At 39.2% G+C, this 24,208-nt stretch overlaps 1 protein-coding gene across 1 annotated transcript in view; it reads left to right on the top strand.

Moving 5' to 3' along the window:
* Window positions 1-24,208, top strand: part of LOC136874892 (uncharacterized) — a 213,949-nt gene that overhangs the window by 13,756 nt on the left and 175,985 nt on the right. The window contains exon 3 of the mRNA XM_067148597.2: window positions 15,351-15,565. Within this exon, the coding sequence (XP_067004698.2) occupies window positions 15,351-15,565 (215 nt within the window). The remainder of the gene's footprint in view (window positions 1-15,350; window positions 15,566-24,208) is intronic.

The raw sequence follows: 24,208 nt of genomic DNA, 5'->3' as shown, positions 1-24,208 counted from the left end.
AGTAGTAAAGTTACACTTGTGGTTGTTTTCCACATGAAAAAAATTAAGTTTGAATCCTTTCAAATGTTTGGTGGCGTTCCACATAATTCAAATAAATCATTGAGAATTAGCACCGTTTCTTTGCCTTGACTAATGCACTGTTTGTTCCTATTCACAACTGCACTATAAAATGGAGTGTCTGGTGGAACAACTTCATTTTAAAGTTTGTTTCAGAATATTTCATAACTTACGATGAAATGAACTGAATGTCTGAAGTTACGTACTAAAGCACTCGTGATTATGAAGTGTCTACTAATATCATTCACTTTGTATTACTTGAAATGACTGCATTCTAAAAGTTATTTGGAATGTCAATCACTTTAAGAAAGAATTTCAGTGTTTCTGCATTCAAATGTTCTATCTTTCATAACGTTAGAGTTTTAAGTTAAATTCATTTTGGAAACAGTTTTGACATATTTACACACAAGGGTAGTGGTATTACTGAAAATTTATAAGTCCCAAAACACTAGAATTCTTCTATGTCCAACTTGCAGATAAAAGTTCGCACTGCACTTGGCAGAGTTTCAACTTATAGTCACGACTTCAACATTTCACGCGGCGAACCAACATTGCTGAACTCCTTGTGTAGACTGAAGTAGAGAGAGCTGTATCAGCTGCCTTTTTATACAGGTACAGGCCCTACGTAATGTTTTACATCATGTTGAATATCTCTGGTTTCCCTGGATGTATTTCAATAAAATTAATATGTATAGACGTTTAAGAAACATTCTACAGAATAGTGTTACTCCCATATTAATATCATAATTGGTTCAAAACTCAGCAAAATTTCCTATGTGGAAATTTCCAGATCGTGTGACTCAGTTTGCCCTTGACCGCATGCTGGCTCTGAGACTACATGCTGGGTTGCGGCAGTTTGTCTACTCGCTCCTGCGAGACTTTGTCATCATGAACGCAGTAGCTGCACTAGCTGATACTTAGAAAATATTTGCGATATAAATTAATTAAGAAATACTTTTATGTCCAGCCATTCATGGTACAGTATGAATGTATGTGTAACCCTTGAGCCGTTACTTGTACGGGCCTGGGTATGAAGTGAGATGAATTTTTCTAGTGAAGTTTTACGACCGGATGCCCTTCCTAACATCGACCTCGTCAGAGGAGTTAATGAGATGAAATTAATGTTAGAAAGCCTATCAGTAGTATTCATTTTATCTTTAAGCATTAGTTATATATTCCTGTAGTAAAATCAATTATTTATTTATTTAATTCATTCATTCAGGGCTCTTTCACAGAGAACTTCTTAGGTATTGGAAACGTGAAAGTCATGAGGTTCAGAGCGCTCTGGTGGACTTCTTTGTGTTACTGTGCAGCCTAGTGCTGCAAGTTGCAAATGTAAATAGTAAGCATGGGGCGATCATCGAGGAAGATTGTTAATTATGATATACAGGGTGAACTTTAATAAAACCGACAAACTGCAGGGACTTATTCCTGACTGGAAATGGAGGAAAAAGTGTCCTATGAACCGGACATCGTTGCGACGGTAGATGGCACTGACGAATGAGATTTTCTCTGACTGCTTGCAGTGTGTTTCTTCTGTTTCAGATAGTGTGATTTAAGCAGTGTACTGTCGGAAGAATGGTCCGGTGTTCATGTCGGGAACAAGCCGAGATGGTGTTTGTGTATAGCCAAGCCAACGGAAACGGTCGAGAGGCAGCATGGCTATACCAAAACAAGCACCCTCACAGACACCAAACCATATCACACAATGTTTCAAGCCCTTTTTGGGCGTTTGTGTGATCATGGGTCCTTTCAGACAGACGAACGTGTAGGGAGGCGGCGGACTGTGCGTACACCACATCTGAAGGAATAGGTTCTACAGGACATTGAGACGAACCCTAGTACAAGCTCCAGGCAAGTGGCCCGCCAACATGCTGTAAGCCAGACTAAGATTATGTGTATCTTGCATAACAACCGCTATTATCCCTGTCACCTGCAACGAGTGCAAGGATTATCAGCAGCGGATTTCCCTCTACGGGAAGGAGTTTGTCTATGCTTTTTGCTCCAGGCCATCACAGTTGTGGGATTTCTGCTGTTAGTCCTCTTTACTGATGAAGCAACCTTTACCAGAAATGGCATCGTCAATCTGCATAATCTTCTTCAGGAATCAGTCCCTGTAGTTTGGCAGTTTTATTAAAGTTCACCCTGTATTTAATGCTGTGAATTTTATACCCTAAAATGACTTTACAAAAGAAAATATTTATAAAATCCTCCTATCAATACAAGTCAAGTCATCTGTTAGATGAAGCAAAGTGAATCAAATTATACCACCAAAGAGCACTCTATTTCAAATGATATCATAGGTGTTAAATAACAGGTTTGAAATCTATTTTTCAATTTGCTTTACATCGCACCAACATGTCTTATGTCTACGATGGGGTAAGAAAGGCCTAGAATAGGGAAGGAAGCAACCGTGACCTTAATTAAAGTGTCACTCCAGCATTTGCCTGGTGTGAAAAAAGATTAATCCCTAAAGGGATTGGAATTGAATTGAGACCCGAAAACAAAAATACTCATTCCTCCAAAACTGTTTAACATATGATGATAAAATTCCAAATGGCAGTATATATCTTAGGTGTGAAATAGGAAATATTTTAAAACATTCCACCCTAAAGGGGTTAAATGAACTTAGATCCAGGAAAAATTTATTCATACCTCCAAAACCATTTGCCATACAAAGTTGTAATTTTACAAGAAGGTCATTCTTTTACGTCCTGAGCATCAGATATGATGTACTGTATTTCAAAATGTTTTTAATAATAATAATAATAATGTTTCTGGAGATTGACCAACTGGTTCTTTTCCTACTTTGTAAACAGGAGAACCAAGGGACCCTAGTTAACCAAAGTTGAAAAAGACCTTCATGAAATAGGGACAGAAATGTATACTGACTTAGCAAATGTCATGGGATAGTCACCTAATAGTGTGTGGGGTCTCCTCTGGCCCTGCGAACTGTAGTGCGACGCCGTGGAAGTGAGTCGACAAGTCCCTGGTAGTCCTCTAGACGCAGCTGACACCAAATCGTTTGCAGAGCGTTCACCAATGCTGGTCTGTTCGTGAGTGCAGGATCCATGGCACGGAGCCTGTGTTCCAGGACATCCCAGATATGCTCGATATGGTTCATATCAGCGCTCCTGGGTGGCCATGGCAGTCGTTGGCCCTACGCTTTATGTTCCTGGAACCATTTCCGGGTGACGTGGGAGCGATGTGGCGGCGCGTTATCATCTTGAAACACCGCAGAACCGCCTGGGCACTGGAAGGCCAAAAATGGGTGGAGATGGTCTCCGAGCAGCTCAACATACCGCATACCATTCAAAGTCTCTTCCAGAACAACTAGGGGGCTCATTCCATACCAGGAAAATGCACTCCAGACCATAACAGAGACACCAGTGCCCTGGAACACACCTTCGAGGCAGGCGGGATCATTCGCTTCATGTGGTTTGCACCATACAAGGTGCCTCCCATCGGCATGGTGCAGTTGAAATCGTGATTCATCCGACCATATCACGTTACGCCATTGTTCCAGTGTCCATCCCTGGTGACTGGTGACAAATGCACATCGTCGTGCCCAATGACGTTTGGTTTAATAGTGGCACCCATGTGCAGCGCCGGCTCCCATACCCCATAGAACCCATGTTCCTGCGGATTGTCCACTGGGAGTCGTGTCTAGCATGGCCTGTGTTGAATTGAGATGTGATTTGTTGCACGGTTTCCCGTCTGTCACTATTGATAATCCGTCTCAGATGTCGCCGGTCACGGTCATCGAGGATGGCTGGACGGCCGGTCATTCATTTGTTGTGGATGGTGACACCCGCATTCAACCATTCACGATACACCTGGACACGGTTGATCGTATGAAGCTGAATACCCGCACCACTTCCGAAATCGCACTTCCCATCCGTCAGGCACCGACCACCATACCCCGTTCGGTGTCAGTTCACGACGACGTTCCATGTTACACCTGTCACATGCACAGCCACTGCTCACAAGGTTGCCGGCACAAGGGGCTTGTGGTGCGCAGACAACACACCGGCGCATCAGTGCTCCGCTATCCCATGACATTTGCTCAGTCAGTGTATTCCTCTCTAGAAGAAAGTTTGAGTATACCAACATTTCCAAGAAAAGCTGAAGTTGAAAACTGGTAAGAAGTGGACTGATGAAAAAGAAGAGGCTCACCGAAAGTGAATGCGGGAATAATGGGAAAGAGTTAAAGTTCAAGGTTGCAAACTGTTGAAATAACGTGATCCACAGCTGGCTGAAATGAAGAAGAAGAAGGATAATGTTATTGGTCTTATGTCCAACTAATTACTTTTATGGTTTTTGGAGATGCTGATATGCCGGAATTTATTCCCATAGGAGTTCTTTTACACGCCGGTAAATCTACTGACATGGGGCTGACTTATTTGACCACCTTCAGTACCTCCGGACTGAGCCAGGATTGAACCTGTCAACTTAGGCTCAGGAAGCCAATGCCTTAACCATCTGAGCCACTCAGCCTGGCTTCAAAATATCTCTACCATAAGGAGTTTAGATGAGGGTTCATTTTCCCAAAAACATTTGACACATGAACTTAAAATTTTACATCAAGTTTGGTCTTTCATGTCCTGGATGTTAAGTAAGAAATATTTTTAAAACATTCTACCCCTGAAACAAAACATTCATTCTTTCATTACTGTTCGACGTATGAATTCAAAATTTCACACGTTGGCCGCATCTACGCCCTACGTGTTAAATAACATAGGATTTTAAAACATTCCAATTGTGTGGAGTTCAAATGAGTGTTAGATCTGAAAATAAATAATCATCCCTCCAAATCCGTTTGACATATGAACTGAGGGTGTATTTTATAGGCAAACAGACGGAGGACTTTCCAAAATGTAAAACTTTAAAAGATAACTTTCAGTTTAAAGCTGTAGAAAAGCATGGATATCTTGCTGGTATTCTAGGTAAGAGAAAATGGGTGGCGCATGGGGGGGGGGGTTGAACCAATACATGTACATATTTGGTAAAATATGTGTTTATTTATACCTAAATATGAAACCTAAATTTGGTAAACATAGAATCAAAACTAAAGAAGTTTCAATATTGTCATAACTCCCCTAACTTTTTTTTCACAGGAATGAATTTGGATTTTTTTACAGAAAGAGTGAAATGTGGAATCAGTACAAAATTTATCGGATTATATAAATTTAGTGTTGTAATGAACAGGGAAAGGCTAGGTCAAGCAGCAGGGAAACCTTTCTGGACAGTAATAAAAAATCTTAGGAAGGGAGGGAAAAAGGAAATGAGCAGTGTTTTGAGTAATTCAGGTGAACTCATAATAGATCCCAGGGAATCACTGGAGAGGTGGAGGGAATATTTTGAACATCTTCTCAATGTAAAAGGAAATCACCATGGTGGTGTTGCAAACAGCCAAGCTCATGGGGAGGAGGAAAATGATGTTGGTGAAATTATGCTTGAGGAAGTGGAAAGGATAGTAAATAAACTCCATTGTCATAAGGCAGCAGGAATAGATGAAATTAGACCTGAAATGGTGAAGTATAGTGGGAAGGCTGGGATGAAATGGCTTCATAGAGTAGTAAAATTAGCGTGGAGTGTTGGTAAGGTACCTTCAGATTGGACAAAAGCAGTAATTGCACCTATCTATAAGCAAGGAAACAGGAAGGATTGCAACAACTATCGAGGTATCTCATTGATTAGTATACCAGGCAAAGTATTCACTGGCATCTTGGAAGGGAGGGTGCGATCAGTCGTTGAGAGGAAGTTGGATGAAAACCAGTGTGGTTTCAGACCACAGAGAGGCTGTCAGGATCAGATTTTCAGTATGCGCCAGGTAATTGAAAAATGCTACGAGAGGAATAGGCAGTTGTGTTTATGTTTCGTAGATCTAGAGAAAGCATATGACAGGGTACCGAGGGAAAAGATGTTCGCCATACTGGGGGACTATGGAATTAAAGGTAGATTATTGAAATCAATCAAAGGCATTTATGTTGACAATTGGGCTTCAGTGAGACTTGATGGTAGAATGAGTTCTTGGTTCAGGGTACTTACAGGAGTTAGACAAGGCTGTAATCTTTCACCTTTGCTGTTCGTAGTTTACATGGATCATCTGCTGAAAGGTATAAAATGGCAGGGAGGGATTCAGTTAGGTGGAAATGTAGTAAGCAGTTTGGCCTATGCTGACGACTTGGTCTTAAAGGCAGACTGTGCCGAAAGCCTACAGTCTAATATCTTGGAACTTGAAAATAGGTGCAATGAGTATGGTATGAAAATTAGCCTCTCGAAGACTAAATTGATGCCAGTAGGTAAGAAATTCAACAGAATTGAATGTCAGATTGGTGATACAAAGCTAGAACACGTCGATAATTTCAAGTATTTAGGTTGTGTGTTCTCCCAGGATGGTAATATAGTAAGTGAGATCGAATCAAGGTGTAGTAAAGCTCATACAGTAAGCTCGCAGTTGCGATCAGCAGTATTCTGTAAGAAGGAAGTCAGCTCCCAGACGAAACTATCTTTACATCGGTCTGTTTTCAGACCAACTTTGCTTTACGGGAGCGAAAGCTGGGTGGACTCAGGATATCTTATTCATAAGTTAGAAGTAACAGACATGAAAGTAGCAAGAATGATTGCTGGTACAAACATGTGGGAACAATGGCAGGAGGGTACTCGGAATGAGGAGATAAAGGCTAATTTAGGAATGAACTCGATGGATGAAGCTGTACGCATAAACCGGCTTCGATGGTGGGGTCATGTGAGGCGAATGGAGGAGGATAGGTTACCTAAGAGAATAATGGACTCTGTTATGGAGGGTAAGAGAAGTAGAGGGAGACCAAGACGACGATGGTTAGACTCGGTTTCTAACGATTTGAAGATAAGAGGTATAGAACTAAATGAGGCCACAACACTCATTGCAAATCGAGGATTGTGGCGACGTTTAGTAAATTCTCAGAGGCTTGCAGACTGAATGCTGAAAGGCATAACAGTCTATAATGATAATGTATGTATGTATGTATGTATGAACAGGAACAAGGAACTCATGATACGCTATAAATGTGTGCTTTAAAAATGACTTAAACCACTGTCATTCTCAAGGCGTCAGTTATGTATGGATTAAATATTTCTGGTATTATTTCATGATACTTTATTAATGACTTTATTTCACGATACTCATGCATTCTGTTCACTGCCAATATCCATTTTTGTCTTCTTTCCTTTTTGTACGAAGCGAGTTGGTCTTGTGGTTAGGGTTGTGCAGAAGTGAGCTTGCATTTGGAGGATAGTGGGTTTAAACCCCAGTGTCAGCAGACTTGAAGATGATTTTCCGTGGTTTCTCATTTTCACTCTGTGCAAATGCTGGGGCTGTACCTTAGTTAAGGCCACAGCCGCTTCCCACCCTGAGCCCTTTCCCATCCCATCGTCTCTATAAGACTTATCTGTGACGGTGCGACGTAAAGCAAATTGTTGTTTGTTTTTCGTATTGAATGCGAAGAACTTAACACTAGGATCGCAATAACATTCTGAATTACGGCATTTCATAACACAACAGTACCGTTTAGCATGGCGAGGACATTCCATATTGCCTCTATATGTAAATTACATGTGACAATATACTATTATATAGACAAAATAATAAATAAATCTTCCTGTTAATTAACACCACAATTGTGCATTAGTTAAACCAGCATGGGCTGCATACTATCTTACTGTTTCACGACCTTCAGTGTTAGTAGCCACTTGCACCTTCCCCATTCTGTGATTTTTTGGCAATCTCAAGAGTTTGAGGAAGAATAGTTAAATTCTTAGATCTTTTGCCAACCTCAAGAGTTTGAGGAAGAATAGTTAAATAATATTATTAATTCATATTATTAATAATGATAAAAGTTGTTGTTGTCATTGTTGTTCCTTATTCAAGCCTGTGTCCACCATACCACATTTGACCATTGTTTCACTGTCAAAGTCCCGAGTAGTTTACTCCAGTCCACCGGTGAAATATTTGATCATGTTGTTCTCATTCCATAGAAGCACCCAGCCTTAAATTAATTTATCTCTCCTATTTGTATTTTAGTTATCTTTCTGTGCCCCTAGCAGCACTCAACCAACACAAGATACCCACAATTTGGAGAACCACTCTTCTTCTCCATTAACATAAGAAGTATTGTAAATTTTGGCTAATGTAATGTTCCGAGTTTATGATATTTGTCGTACTATTCATATGTTTCCGTGCCATTCGTAACTTGTATACTATTATCATATATCTGGAATATTTAATAACCTATATATTTGTCATATCTTATTATAATTGTTCCGCAGTTCTTAGTGGCCCAGACAGTTGCGAGAGATGTGGGAGAGATGTACATTATCAAGGCAGGTATATGTTTTGTGTATTGCCCACAGTACATCTGGCAGTGTAGTGATAAAAATTCATCATTCCGGGAAGGAGACAGTTTATATCTATCCATGAGGCAATCAAAATATTGTACACGGATGATTTGGGTAATGAAGTTATTCCAGAATTAGATTTTTGTGATGAGCACAAGGAAGACATTCCTGTACTTCACAATAATTGTGATACACCACTCTTCTCCGATATCTAACCAAAGTAACATCTTCCTGTAGCTAAGTTTAATCAAAGTCAATGCAGGCCTGACTGTTTGCATGAAAACACATGTCATTTGTAAATGTATTTATTACCAATGTTTTATTGAATATGTTTATTATCAAATGAACCTCTATGCAGAGTAGATAATTAGACCTGCAGCATGCCCATTCACAAAATACTGAATACTACAGATTTCAAAACCTGTTTTGATGCCAGAAATGAAATAAAAATAATAGCCCATTCTTCAAAATTCCATGATCAGTTTTCTTTGGTATATACCCCAGGTCAAAACCTAACATTAGATGAGGCTATTCTGGCCTGGAATTTCTTTGTTCCATGGTAGCAATCTCTTTTTGTATTTTTGGCCTTTGATTCCACATGGAATCTGAATTGTGAATCTTGTAATTGATATCTGTGTCTGTTGAATGGCCATTTTACATCACCTCAGCAGATTATCTCTGTATCTGAAAGACATTTTAATACAGCAACCATGACGTCACTTATAAATGCTAGTGCAACCAGCCTCCATCACCTAGCATTTCAGCTCCTAAATTCCTATCTAGATTTGGGATATTCCATGTATATGAGCAATTATTGTAACAGTGTTGAATTGGCAAATGAATTGCAAGAAGAATTTGTGGAACAGTCTGCCAAAAAGAGAAGCTTTCTAAAGACCTTAGGGATCTACAGAAAATCTGAGAAAAGGGTGATATTCAGACAAAGTAAGGAGGTACTGTTTATTGCATGGTAAACCCCCCATGGTACAACAGCCCCGAAGGGCCATGGCCTACCAAGTGACCACTGCTCAGCGCAAAGGCCTGCAGATTATGAGGTGTCGTGTGGTTAGCGTGACGAATTATTGCATGGTAGGACAAATAAAAACAGTAAATATGATTTCAACTGTACATTCTGCTGAAATAGTTGAAGTATAATCCATATTTTGCAAGAAATGATTGAAACCAGACACCATTGCAGGGTTTAATCAGTATATCCATGGCATGGATACAGCTGACCAACACCTTGCATTGTATCCGTGTTAGCAGCCAAAGAAAGTGTCTTTCTGCCTCCCATTGTGCACTTTCCAGTACGTTCTGACTGTACCAGAAGTCAAACCTACAGAAGAAAGTAACATATCTAACTTTCATGCAGATAGTCTCCTGAAACTATTTTCAAGATCAGGAAATAAATGGAAATGCTTTAGCACCCTCGCCACCTGTTTCCTTTATCTCACTAGCATCAACAGTCTCCACATCATTAGCGCTTTCACACCACGAGTCTCCCAATACAGCTCCAGCAAGGGACCCTCCATTTCATCTGGATGGAAAAAGGAAGAACATATACTATTGAAATTTCCACCCATAAAGAGTGACCATACCCCAAAACATAGATGTAGAGTGTGCCAGGTGAATGAAAAATTTAGTGAAATGTGAAGGTAGTGTAAAAAATACTATTATTTAGTACATCCTCAGATCAAACTAGAATACCTTCTGAAGGTACATACAAATTTTCAAATGTTTATGATTTATAGTATAGCAGATATATGAAGTTAATGGAGTGTTGTAAATTGTTACATACTGAACTGGAAATCATTGGGCTGAGAATTTAAATGCCCAACGTAGCTGCTGGCAGTGAATGAGTTAACAATAAAATATATTTCAGTTTATTTATATACTAGCTCTTGTACCTGCCGTTGATGGGACAGTCACTTTGCAAGTGCATGATTATATTTTCATAGGCCATTTACTGAGCACCAACCTCGGTAGCTTCAGTCGCTTAAGTGCGGCCAGTATCTAGTATTTGGGAGATAGTGGGTTTGAACCCCATTGTCGGCAGCTCTGAAAATGGTTTTCCGTGGTTTTCCATTTTCACACCAGGCAAATGCTGGAGCTGTACCTTAATTAAGGCCACAACCGCTTCCTTACCACTTCTAGCCCTTTCCTATCCCATCATCACCACAAGACCTATCTGTGTCAGCGCAACATAAAGCAATTTGCATGTACTGAGTACTTTATACAGAATTGGAACATTGAAATATCCAGATATTGGTTTAACGTCTTTATGTTTTGAGTTACAGTGTTGTGAATATGTTGTCTTTATGTTTTGAGTTACAGTGTTGTGAATATGTTCCTAAACTATTATACAGAGTGTTCCCAAACCTGTAAAAGTATTTGGAAGGTGGATAGTACAATCCAGAACAACACAATATGTCCATATGGAAATATGCCCTATGATCATAGTTTCGGACTCTGGGACTTAAAAACTTTCACTCGGCTGCCACTGATATTTCCCTTATTTTTCACTGTATTTAAAAAAAGTATAAAACAAAGGAGTTCATATGGTATTTTAAAGAAATTTTGTCGTGGGTAATGTTCCTGTAAAACGAACCTTACGAGCGATATATTTAGACTTATGTTTCAGACTTCTTCTTAAACCAACCTGTAACAAAGAGAGAAAAGTTAAACTGTAAATCCGATGTAGGCCATTGTTTGTCCTATCTGGTATAAAAATAAAGTATCAGGTTAATATTCAAAATGTACAGACAGAAAGACAATTTTATATATAGATCATCCTTTCAATCAGTCATCACTGATCTGCTGTCACCCATTGGCACATTCCTTTCAGTTGTTTACCTAGTCTTTTATTAAATGATTTCAAAGAACTTGGACATTTATCAAACATCTTCCTTGGTAAATTATTCCAATCCCTAATTCCTGTTCCTATAAACAAATATTTGCGCCAGTTTGTCCCTTTGAATTCCATTCTATCTTCATATTATGATCTTTCCTACTTTTGAAAACTCCCAAGAAGCTTATTTGCCTATTAATCTCATTCCACACCATCTCTCCAATGACAGCTGTGACCGTACCTCTTATTCGAGCTACTCGTCTCCTTACTCCTGAGTGTTCTCAGCCCAGAGTTTGCAACATTTTCGGAAATCATGCAGATTAAATCATGCTGCTTTCTTTTGGATCTTTTTCAGTTTTTGAAACAAGTAATCGTGGTGAGGGTGCCATGCAGTGGAGCCATTCTCTAATAGGGGTCTTACCACTGACTTATACATCGTTTCCTGTACATTCTTACTACAACCCATAAATATTATCATTCGATCCTGGCTCAGTCCAGTGGTATTCCAAAGTGCTGAAGTACATCAGCCCTGTGTCGGTAGATTTACTGGCTGTAAAAGAACTACTGCGGAGTAAAATTCCAACACCTCGGCGTCTCTGAAAACCGTAAAAGTAGTTAAACCAATATTGTTCTTATTATTTTTATTATTTTTATTATTATTATTATTATTATTATTATTATTATTATTATTATTATTATTATTCCTGTCTTTTTGTCAGTGTCCAAGTCTGCTGCATATGTCAGTATTGGGCAGTAATACATTTATACATCCCCTCTTTACAATTCCTTGGTACCTCTTTCTTTCACACCAGGTTTCTCACACTGGTAGAATGCATTTCCCTGTTCAATCCTTTTACTGATCCAGCATCAGTTCACTTGCCAAGTACCTGAAGCTCTCCACAAGGTTTTTTCCCCTTAGTTTTTATAATTCCTTACCCTTTCTCCTGTAGTCTGCACCATCTTCGTACTCTTTTCCATGCTTATTTTCATTCGATAATTTTCAATAATCTCATTCAACAGGTCAAGTTCACCTTTACTTCCTGTCTGTTTGCTCCCCACACCATCTGCATACAGCATAACTTTCGACTTCCTGTTCCCATATTTTGCCTTTGTCTTTGTCCATAACCATTATGAATTACTGCACACTTCCTTGTTGTAGTCCATTTTATTCCAAAACCACTCTTCCTCCCCACATGTGCTTTTGCTCTCATTACTCTAGCATAAGCCTTTTCTAAATCAAGAAATGTCATCAACATATCTCTTCCTTATTCCCAATGTTTTTCCATTAACTGTATCATACATAAGATGGGGTCTAGCATTTATCTTCCCTTTCGAATGCCATATTGTTCTTCTTGCAGCTCTGTCAGCAGCCCTGAAGATGGTTTCCCATGGTTTCCCATTTTCACACCAGTCAAATGCTGGGGCTGTACCTTAATTAAGGCCACGGCCACTTCCTTCCCATTCCTAGGCCGTTCCTGTCTCATCGTCGCCATAAGACCAATCTGTGTCAGTGCGACGTAAAGCAAATAGCAAAATAGCTTCTTGCACTTCCTTGTTGTAGTCCATTTTATTCCAAAACCACTCTTCCTCCCCACATGTGCTTTTGCTCTCATTACTCTAGCATAAGCCTTTTCTAAATCAAGAAATGTCATCAACATATCTCCTTCCACCTTTTTTTTTCTGCCACCCTTTCAAAAGAGTGCGATTCCTTGATAATTATCACATATCTTCTTGTCCACCTTCTTAAATATAGGTATTAAGGTATTATTACTTCTTTACTCCAGTCATTTGGTACCTTTTTTTTTTTTTTCCAAATACTTTTGTATGTCCAACCCTTGTCCTGTTTCTCTCCAGGGTCAGGTATGAACTGAGATGAATCTTTGAAGCGAGTTTTTACAAATGGATGTCCTTCCTGACATCAGTCTTATCAGAGGAATTAATAAGATGAAATGGGTGATGTGATATATGATAGTAGGAAGAGAGGGAGAGAGTGAAACCCGGTGCCGCCACATAGCCTACTCCTGTCTAATTGCACCAAGGTGTCTGCTGAGTCTTCTGGACTTTTTTTTTCTTTCATACAACTCTTACTACCCTGTATAGCCATTGTTTCTCACCTTTCCATCATTGTGGTCCACTCTTCCATCCACCTTCTCCTCTCCCCTGCTACCAGCCTTATTTTTTTTTACAAGTTGTTTTACGTCACATCGACACAGATAGGTCTTATAGCGACGATGGGACAGGAAAGGGCTAGGAATGGGAAGGAAGTGGCTGTGGCCTTAATTAAAGTACAGCCCCAGCATTTGCATGGTGTGAAAATGGGAAACCACGGAAAACCATCTTCAGGGCTGCCGACAGTGGGGTTCGAACCCACTATCTCCCGAATACTGGATACTGGTCACACTTAAGCAACTGCAGCTATCGAGCTCAGTACCAGCCTTTTTGCTTCTTTCTTGACTGATTACTCTTGTCTTGCTTCCATCATTCTATTTTGGAACCATGTCCTAGAAACACTAGCTATCTTCTACACTACAATCTTTCATCCTATTGTTTCACGATGGGGTATGTTTCCATCTTTTCTTCAAAATAATTGTTTGCAAATTAAATATTGCATGATTGCCCAATTATAGGATCTGCTTTCTTGATAGACAATCCACACGGCATTCCAGAGTGCCCCTATTTTTCATTTTCAAAATCCAGTCACCCTAAGATAGACCAACAACTGGAGTAGCAATTGGTGCAGAACAACTGAGAAAGATGGGGAGAGCTTCAAGAATCTAAGAATCTAAGAATACAGGAAAACGGAAGAAACAATAGGAAAACAAGTGAGCGAGGTGGTGGGGAGACAAGCAGAAATGATCCTCAAAAATGTTAGAAGCTTGATGTTGAGTAAAGTAAAGATATACTATATCCCAATACTGACATATGATTCAGAAACCTTGGTGATGAGAAGGGAGGAAAGCACAATCCAGGCCATGAGATGATATTTTTGAAAAGTAGAATAGGAGTAATAAAACTTGATAAGAAATTAGACGTTTTAGTACAAGTGAAACTATTGTAGGATAGGATAGAGGAATCAAGAGTTAGATGGTATGGACATGTGAAGAGAATAGAGAAGAGGATACCTAGGAAGATGCATGAAAGAGGAGTGGAAGTCAGAAGACCAAGAGGAAGATCCAGGGACAAATGGCTGAAAGGAGAGATGGAGAGGGTGAAGAAAATAGAGGAGTGCTGGATCAAAGTGACGACAGAGAAATGTTGGGGAGACAAAAGACAATGGAGAGGCTTATTTTCTAAACAGAACCTGCCAGTGTAAAATAGTGATCACAAGTCAGACAGTCTTTAGGAGTTATTTTGTTGGTATCCATCTAGAGGATCTTAGACCTCAATGGAATAATGCAGTGAAAATGAATTGTAACGTCATCGCAGGGGAAGGACAATGAATGATCTCATCAAGGACAGGACATTTATGAATAGAGGTGAGTGGAAGAGTTTTATCAGCTGTGTCCTGGAAACTAGAACTGGCGACGATGGGATAGGTAAGGCCTAGGAGTGGGTAGGAAGTGGCCGTGGCCTTTGTCTGGTGTGAAAATAGGAAACCACCGAAAACCATCTTCAGGGCTGCTGACAGTGGGTCTCGAACCCAGTATCTCCCAGATGCAAGCTCACACCTGCGCGCTCCTAAATGCACTGCCAACTCGCTTGGTAGCAACATATCAATACGACATCTTGATACACCTAAGAATTGTTCATTGAGTTTTGAATGGAAATGTGTTTGATAAGACTGTTGAAGGGACGTCAAGGGATGATAAAGTAGATGCTCATAGTAGTGGTAGGGTTAACACAGGATAGTGCAACGTGGAGTACTTCATCAAATCATTGCTTTCCAGAATTACGGCTGTTTTTTATTGAATGAATAAACTTGAAAGAACTTGTCTCTATTTTCCCCCTTGTATTTATGTACCACATCAACATCCTCCTGCCTTCATGAAATAAATATGAATCATAGTTATAGATGTGATTTTTGTGTTGTTGTTGGTTAGTAGCTAGGTTTATCTTCTTTTAATCTCAGTTGCAGAAAATCCACCGCAGGATCTCTTTGAGAAAGTGTTGAATCCTCTGGAAGAGTTAAGTGCCCCACTGGATGCAACGTGGGGTTTAATGAAAACATTATATTTAACAAATAGCAGTTTGATGCCTGCTAATTGTTATATGACCATCCATGATCAGGCTAGACGAGTGAGGGCAAAGAAGTACTGCAGCAAACCCATCTACACAGCATGTAAGGTATGTGAACCTACTCTTTAATTTTAAGTTACATCTCTTGTCATAGTTAATAGTGTTTAATTGACCTCCATCATACAGGAGGCCTATTAAGTTACTTTTCTGGCTACAAGCTTCTTGCAACTTCAGGTTTTTTTTTGTTTTGTTTTTTCCCGCCCTAATGATAATGTTCGTGGATGGCTGATTTCTAGTAAAATGAGTAATGGCCAGATGTTTCAGTTATTGTATAAAAAACACATGTTGCAGAAAGCATATGGCCAGAACATAATAGGTGTGCAGTATCAAAAGTGTCTGCCTCCGTAGCGTAAGGGTTAGTGTTATTAGCTGCCGTCTTCGGGATCCCGGGTTCAATTCCCGTTACTGCCAGAAACTTAAGAATGGCAGGAGGGCTGGTATGTGACTAAAATGGTACATACAGCTCACCTCCATTCGGGGGTGTGCCTGAAAAGAACTGCACCACCTCAGGATGAGGATGCGGGTTTACTTTTAGTATCAAAAGTATACAGGTATTATTATGATGTATAATGAGGCAAGACAGAACACAAATTGATTGAGATACCTGTTTCAAAGGAAGTTCCAAGGGGACGTTGTCTGCAAATAATACATTTAATCATGTGATGCTATGACTATACTGTAGTAGGCCTACACTGTCTTCTTTCAGCAAACTGCACATCTACATTTAAAAAAAAAAAAAAAAAAAAGAGAGAGAATTCCCTATATAAGATAAAGCGATGGTGGAGCAAATCATACATCATGTTGTGGAGAATGCACACAACAAAATGAGGCACATGCAGAGTTGCACCAGAAAACGATCTTTGAGCACCAAATTGCCTTCTGTCTTTGTCTGCCAGTGAAAATGAATGAAAATCCTACATTACTGCAATATGAGCCCTTTTCAAAGTGGAAGTGCAAACCAGAGAAAATTTCTCTATTGGAAAATTGACAGTTCATGTTTGATGAAGGCAGCTGCCTTCATGGTGCATTAGGTTGTCGGTGTGTGGGTCAGCATCCTTATGGAGAGACTAATTAGTCCATATTTCCAAAAGTGGGGGACCGAAAGGAGCTCAGTGATAAATTTCCCCCTAAGACTAGCTCCCACAGTTACTAGAGGACATCCACCACTTCTACAACAACAAATGTGGCTTATGAATGATAACGCACTACCGCATCAGATGCTTGCAATCTACAAACATCTGAATGAAACCTTTTCTAGATGTTGGCTCAGGAAAGGAGTAACTATGCCTAATTTAGTCTCATGTGACTTCTTGTGATGTACATGAGTCACCGTACCCCTAAGAGCTTCTAAATCTCATTTACTTCCTAAAAACTTATACGTAAATATTGTGAATAATATTTTTTAAATTTTATTTTACATTTTATGCCCTACATTAGGCCGGCCCCGTGGTGTAGGCGTAGCGTGCATGCTTCTTATCCGGAGGCCCCGGATTCGATTCCTGGCCAGGTCAGGGATTTTTACCTGGACCTGAGGGCTGGTTCGAGGTCCATTCAGCCTACGTGATTAGAATTGAGAAGCTATCTGACAACGAGATAGCGGCCCCGGTCTAGAGAGCCAAGAATAACAGCCGAGAGGATTTGTCGTGCTGACCACACAACACCTCATAATCTGCAGGCCTTCGGGCTGAGCAGCGGTCGCATGGTAGGCCAAGGTCCTTCAAGGGCTGTAGTGCCATGGGGTTTGGTTTGGTTTTTGGCCTACATTTGAGCACTAGTGAAATATACAGAGGGTTTTTTTTCTTTTCTATCAGCCCAATATTTCTTAATCTGAAAGATGCTTTCTTTCTTCGATAGTAAACACCCTTCCATTAGACCTTTCATTAATCTTGGTCTGTATAGCCTGGTATGTGTATCTTGAAGTATTATAATTTTGTCTGTTTGTTCTTAAGATCATCTATTGTTAATTGGAGTTCTTTAATAATCCTTAATTTCCATTTGAGTTTCCTGAATATTATTGGACAATAGAGCAAGATCATCAGCAAAAATTAAACAGTTTAAACTTAAATTTTGTTTGGAACTTCAAATTTTTATGTTATTTGGGTTGACGTACCATTACCTCATGATATATTCTAATGCACAATTAAATAATAAAGGGGATAAACAGTCTCCTTGTCGTAAATCTTTTTTATCACACATGGTTCAGAAACTTCTCCTCTAAACCTTACTTTTGATTTGGTATTAGTTAAAATAAGTTTTATCAGTTTACTTAATTTTGGATGGAGTCCAAAATCCCGTAATATCTTTAAAATTGAAGGTCTACATATACAACCGTATGCCTTCTTAAAGTCAACAAATGTTATTACTGTAGAGTTGTTGTTTTGTTTTCTGCATTATGCCACTCATTTTAGATTGATAATCTGTCCAGAATAACTTTTCCAGGGTCTAAAGCCTCCCTGGTATTCTCTTAACTCTTGTTCTAGTTGATCTTTAATCGATCCATGTAAGATCTTGGAAAAATAATTTTATGTGCAGTCCAAGATAGATTATCTTCTATAATAATCTGGGTTACTCTTTTCAGTTGTCTTAGTTGTCTACCCACCGAATCCAAAGTAGCCTTCTCCTGAACCCTGATTAGACAGAACAGTGGAATTATTTTCCTAAAAGACCTTTCCGTATTGATTATTGAAGATAATGAATCTTAATTGGAGCAAGCTCCGAATTACAACTACGGTTGTTAACCACAGATTGCACATTATAAACTTAATATTAGAGCCCGTATTGTCAAAGTATCAACTTGTGAAAATTTGAATTTTATAATTCCACCTTTACAATACATCTTCAGTCACAAATACAAAACATTAAAAATAAGGCGAGGACACGTTGAAATAAGCAAATAAAAAGTCTTTGTATCCTGTGATGCGGCGTGATGGCGTCTTGTCAATCTTCAATGTTAAAATGGTGCGGCGTGAACATGATATGAAGCATGAAGTCCAATTAAAATCATAGGTTAAAATTGTTGTTCAAAACAACGAATTGTCAGTTATAAAACAACGTAAGTGGCTATGCGAATAAAATTATGTGCATATTGTACATAAAACAGTGTTGTGAGTGGACCTCGAACCAGCCCTGAGGTCCAGGCAAAAATCCCTGACCTGCCCAGGAATCGAACCTGGGGCCTCCGGGTAAGAGGCAATCATTACCACAACACTGTTTTATGTACAACTAGCTGATGTACCCGTGCTTCGCTACGGGATTCTCAGAAAGACTGACTTTGTGGTTTTCCTAACTGAAATTCCATAGGTCATTACAAAAACGGAAGTATGAATGTAGCGATTAAAAGCAATGCTATCATATAAAATACTCGATCAAATGGAAATCCACACGTTTTATCACTTTTAACGAACAGTGCTGCGGTTAGATTGCGGTGCCAATCTAATAGTCCAAACTTCCAGAGCTGGAATGACCAGGCCGCAGATTGCCATGAACACTCATGTGCCATTATTCCGCTAAATATGCACGCTGTTCATTCCAATCAGTGCCTCAAAGTATGGATTGAATAGCCTGAATGCTATGATGATCCAGTGTGTTACGTACCAGTAGTATCAGATAATTTATAAACCAGGGGAATGGCATGCTAAAGAAGAAAGTTACCTAACTCCCCAGCTACTTCCCATCAATATTCAGGCAGGCTGTTACACTCTGTACGACTGAGCGAGTTGACCGTGTGGTTAGCGGTGTGCAGCTGTGAGCTTGCATCCGAGAGATAGTGGATTCGAACCCCATTGTCGGCAGCGCTGAAGATGGTATTCCGTGGTTTCCCACTTTCACACCAGTCAAATGCTGGGCCTGTACCTTAATTAAGGCCTAAGGCACTCCTAGCCCTTTCCTATCCCATCGTCGCCATAAAACCTATCTATGTCGGTGCAACCTAAATCAAATAAAAAAATACTCTGTACGCAGCAGTAATCCTATCTACTGGAGATGAGGGGCAACAGAAGACACAAAGCACATCACGACAAACAATGGTCAATGTAATGTTATTGTTGATCAATGTTATGAGCTTTCTATATTGTAGGCCTTCACATTTAGTTTTCTTTCGACTCTGTGATTTGTAAAATATTTTATGCCGTAAAATGTAGTTTCTTATTCTCCGACTTTACATACCGATTTTCATTAAATACTGTTTACCCATTTTCTCGTAACTCGGCGCTGATATGGACTTAGTAACAAAAATCCAAATTCATGAATATCTTTGTTATCATAGCCAGTACGGTAACAATGTATAAGACATGAATAATAGGAAATTTAATACTATATAACCTTAGTTATGTAGCATTCATCGATTACACCTCTAATAAGAAATATTTGAGAATTACATTTTAGGCCTTCCCCTAAACTACCGTTTCACTCAGCATGTGAAGTCGGGGGATGAGCCTCTACAATTTAGGCTATAAATCATTTTACTCACGCTGAGTGAAATGGTAGTTTAGGGGAAGGCCTAAAATTGAATTCTCAACTATTTATGTTATTAGTGGTCGTATTTTAAAGAAAATAGACTATAGCGACTTATTTCCTGACTTTGCATACCAATTTTCATCAAGATAGGACTAATAATAACAACAATATTTGAGAATTAAATTTTTTTTTTTTTTTTTTTTTTTTTTTGCTAGGGGCTTTACGTCGCACCGACACAGATAGGTCTTATGGCGACGATGGGATAGGAAAGGCCTAGGAGTTGGAAGGAAGCGGCCGTGGCCTTAATTAAGGTACAGCCCCAGCATTTGCCTGGTGTGAAAATGGGAAACCACGGAAAACCATCTTCAGGGCTGCCGATAGTGGGATTCGAACCTACTATCTCCCGGATGCCTTCCCTTAAACTACCATTTTTCTCAGCGTGAATACAATTATTGATAGCCTAGATTGTAGCAACTTATTACCCGACTTCGCATACCGATTTTCATTAGACCACTAATAACATAAATAGTTGAGAATTCAATTTTAGGCCTTCCCCTAAACTACCATTTCACTCAGCGTGAGTAAAATGATTTATAGCCTAGATTGTAGAGGCTCATCCCCCGACTTCACATACCGATTTTCATTAAATTCTCTTCAACCGTTTTCTCGTGATGCGTGTACATACATACAGACAGACAGAAATTACAGAAAAGTAAAAAGTGCATTTTCTTGTTACTATGGACGTGACCGATACAGAAATACCATTATTTTCAGATTCTGAGCAATGTACAGACAAAACTCTTATTTTATATATATAGATATGCACATAATTTTATTCGCACAGCCACTTATGTTGTTTTATAATTGACAATTCGTTGTTTTGAACAACAGTTTTAACCTATGATTTTAATTAAACTTTATGTTTCATATCATGTTCACGCCGCACCATTTTAACATTGAAGATTGACAAGACGCCATCACGCCGCGTCACAGGATACAAAGACTTTTTATTTACTTATTTCAACGTGTCCTCGCCTTATTTTTAATGTTTTGTATTTGTGACTGAAGATGTCCCATAAGAGGACGAAACATGTTTCACGAGTATAATTTAATGTAGTCATTTTAATAAAGACAGTTACAATATTGTAAAGGTGGAATTATAAAATTCAATTTTTCACAAGTTGTTTACCACAGACGTAGTTGTTGTGTGTTTGGTCCATAAGAGCTGTTTCATTTCATTCAAGTCCGCCGGCAAGCTGGTGAGGAACCCCCCTATCTGTCACCTGTGACGTGCCACATCAGAGTATCACCTCTGCCTGCTACAACAGCTCTGCATTATTCAGGAGGCAGTGGGTTGCTCCGACCATCGACTCTCATGAGAATGGTTGTCCGTGCTTTGCCATTCTCCATACTAGGGCAAACACTGGGATAGTTCCTTTTATAGGCCATGGCTGATTCCCTCTCACCTTCTTTACACCTCAGACCACCACATCACATCTCATGGCCTGAGAGAGGGTGTCACCCTCTAGTAGGACCACTGTACAGAATGAAAACATTTTTGTAATGGCAGTGAACACTTCGTCTATTCACTGTGATATGAGTGAAAGAAAAGTACGAGTTATGAAGCCAATATGAATATTGAGAGCAGTGACGTCCCAAGAAATCGAAACAAAATGGAGAAAATAGATGAGTGGAAATGGAAAACTGCTTTTGCATTAACCGATATTCCAGGAAAAGCGCAGTTCATTGCAATTCCTGGGGCGAATTCCATTTTAGATAACATTAATCTTATGCCAAGAAATGTTCTAGATTAGTTTATCGATGAAGACTTCTGGCAAAGCATGTGCAATGCGATGAACAAGTATCCAAATAGTTGTTTGAATTTGAATAGGGCAGATTCGCCCTAGCACAATGAAACATAACACCTCAAGGCAGTGTCAAGTGTGTGCAGCAAAAAACAAAAAAAAAAAGTGGAAGTGTTAAGTCTGTGAGGTAGCTCTTCATATGCCAGATTGCTTAAGATATACCACACGAATAAAAACTACTAGGTGAGTGTATGGCATTCTTTAAATATTTTGCACTGTAATGTTCCAAAATTTCATTGTTATAATATGTGAATATTTCTGTAAAAGTTTTGTGCCATTTGAGCAATTAGATATTTAAAAAAAATATAGTGCAGTCTTGTAGGGTTCTTGTGAACAACATGATTTTAACAGTCATTTCAAGATCCTGAGCACAGATTTATATGGCAAACGGATGAGTTAAAGTTAATGTTCAAGAAATTACTATGTGAAAACATTGTCACTTTGAACGTAGTTCTGCACGCAACTCCGTGGGAACAGACTTGAACCAAATTTCTTTTTGTGTAAACTGAACCTTCAGAAACAAAAGAACACTGGCAGTGCATTGTATGTCAATGTGTTATATGGGTGAGGAATCCATAAACTTATCTTCCACATTTTGGGTCATTGTCTTTTTCCATAAAGGTTTGGAAAAACCTCCTTGTTGTAGACCTACTTAATGGCTGACCAACAGCCTAAGTGACCTACATGAACAATCCCTTGGATATGACAGTCATTGCTATGTATTATTTATTTGTGCTCTGACCCAAGTTGGTAGGTACAATCCCAGCTCAATTTGGTGGTATTTGAAGGTGCTTAGATATGTGAGCTATGTGTCAGTAGATTTCTCAAAATATACAAAAAATTTGTGTAGTACAAAAAATTTGGCTCCTCAGCATCTCCAAAACCTGTAAAAGGATAGAATGCACTAGCGAGCAGTGATGAGCATACAGGGAGATGGAAGTCAAGTAAGGATGACATAAAGTTGTTAATGTTAAACTGTAGAAGTATTGTAAAAAAAAAAAATTTGAATTTAATAGATACTGTATATGTTCACCAGATATTGTCATGGAAATTGAATTATGGTGAGAAATGATATTACAGATGCAGAAACTTTCTCCTGGAAATGGAATGGTTTTTGTACAGACAAGGTAGCATCGATAGGAGGGATGAGGGGTGATATTCGTACTGGTGTAAGACAATTCATAAGCATTGAAAAAGCTAAAGATGAAATGAAATTCTAGGTGTAAGACTCATCTCTAAAGATAATAGGTAAACTTGATATTTTTGAGGTGTACAGATGTGGAAAGAGTGATGCTGGTGCTAGCACTAATGCAGAATACATACATACATACATACATACATACATACATACATACATACATACATACATACATACATACATACATACATTATCATTATAGACTGTTATGCCTTTCAGCGTTCAGTCTGCAAGCCTCTGTGAATTTACTATGCGTCGCCACAATCCTCTATTTGCAACTAGTGCTGTGGCCTCATGTTGTTCTATACCTCTTATCTTTAAATCATTAGAAACTGAGTCTAACCATCGTCGTCTTGGTCTACCTCTACTTCTCTTACCCTCCATAACAGAGTCCATTAGTCTCCTAGGTAACCTATCCTCCTCCATTCCCCTCACATGACCCCACCACCGAAGTCGGTTTATGCGTACAGCTTCATCCATCGAGTTCAATCCTAAATTAGCCTTTATCTCCTCATTCTGAGTACCCTCCTGCCATTGCTCCCACCTGTTTGTACCAGCAATCATTCTTGCTACTTTCATGTCTGTTACTTCTAACTTATAAATAACATATTCTGAGTCCACCCAGCTTTTGCTCCCGTAAAGCAAAGTTGGTCTGAAAACAGACCAATGTAAAGATAGTTTTGTCTGGGATCTGACTTCCTTCTTACAGAATACTGTTGATCACAACTGCAAGCTCATTGCATTAGCTTTTGTACACCTTGATTCAATCTCACTTACTATATTACCATCCTGGGAGAACACACAACTTAAATAGTTGAAATTATCGACCTGTTCTAGCATTGTGTCTGAGGCTTGCTTAAAATGTTTGGGCATTTTTTGATGATACAGACCACTATCTGATCTGTAGTGAACTAAGTATTTCTATGCCTAGGATAGAGAAAGTGAAATCTGTCTGCAAACGAATAAGGGTAGAAAATCTCTAGGACGAGGAAATTAGAGAGAAGTACTTGGATATGATCAGTGAGAAGTTTCGAACAGTGGACAGTAAGCAGGTTCAGGATATAGAAAGAGAATGGGTGGCATACAGGGATGCTGTAATAGAAACAAGAGAATGCCTAGGAACAACTGTGTGTAAAGATGGGAAAAAGCTAACATCTTGGTGGAATAATTAAA

Source organism: Anabrus simplex, chromosome 5 (genome assembly GCF_040414725.1).
Source record: "Anabrus simplex isolate iqAnaSimp1 chromosome 5, ASM4041472v1, whole genome shotgun sequence".
NCBI classification, from domain to species: Eukaryota; Metazoa; Arthropoda; class Insecta; order Orthoptera; family Tettigoniidae; genus Anabrus; species Anabrus simplex.
This window is presented reverse-complemented; position numbering and strand designations above follow the sequence as displayed.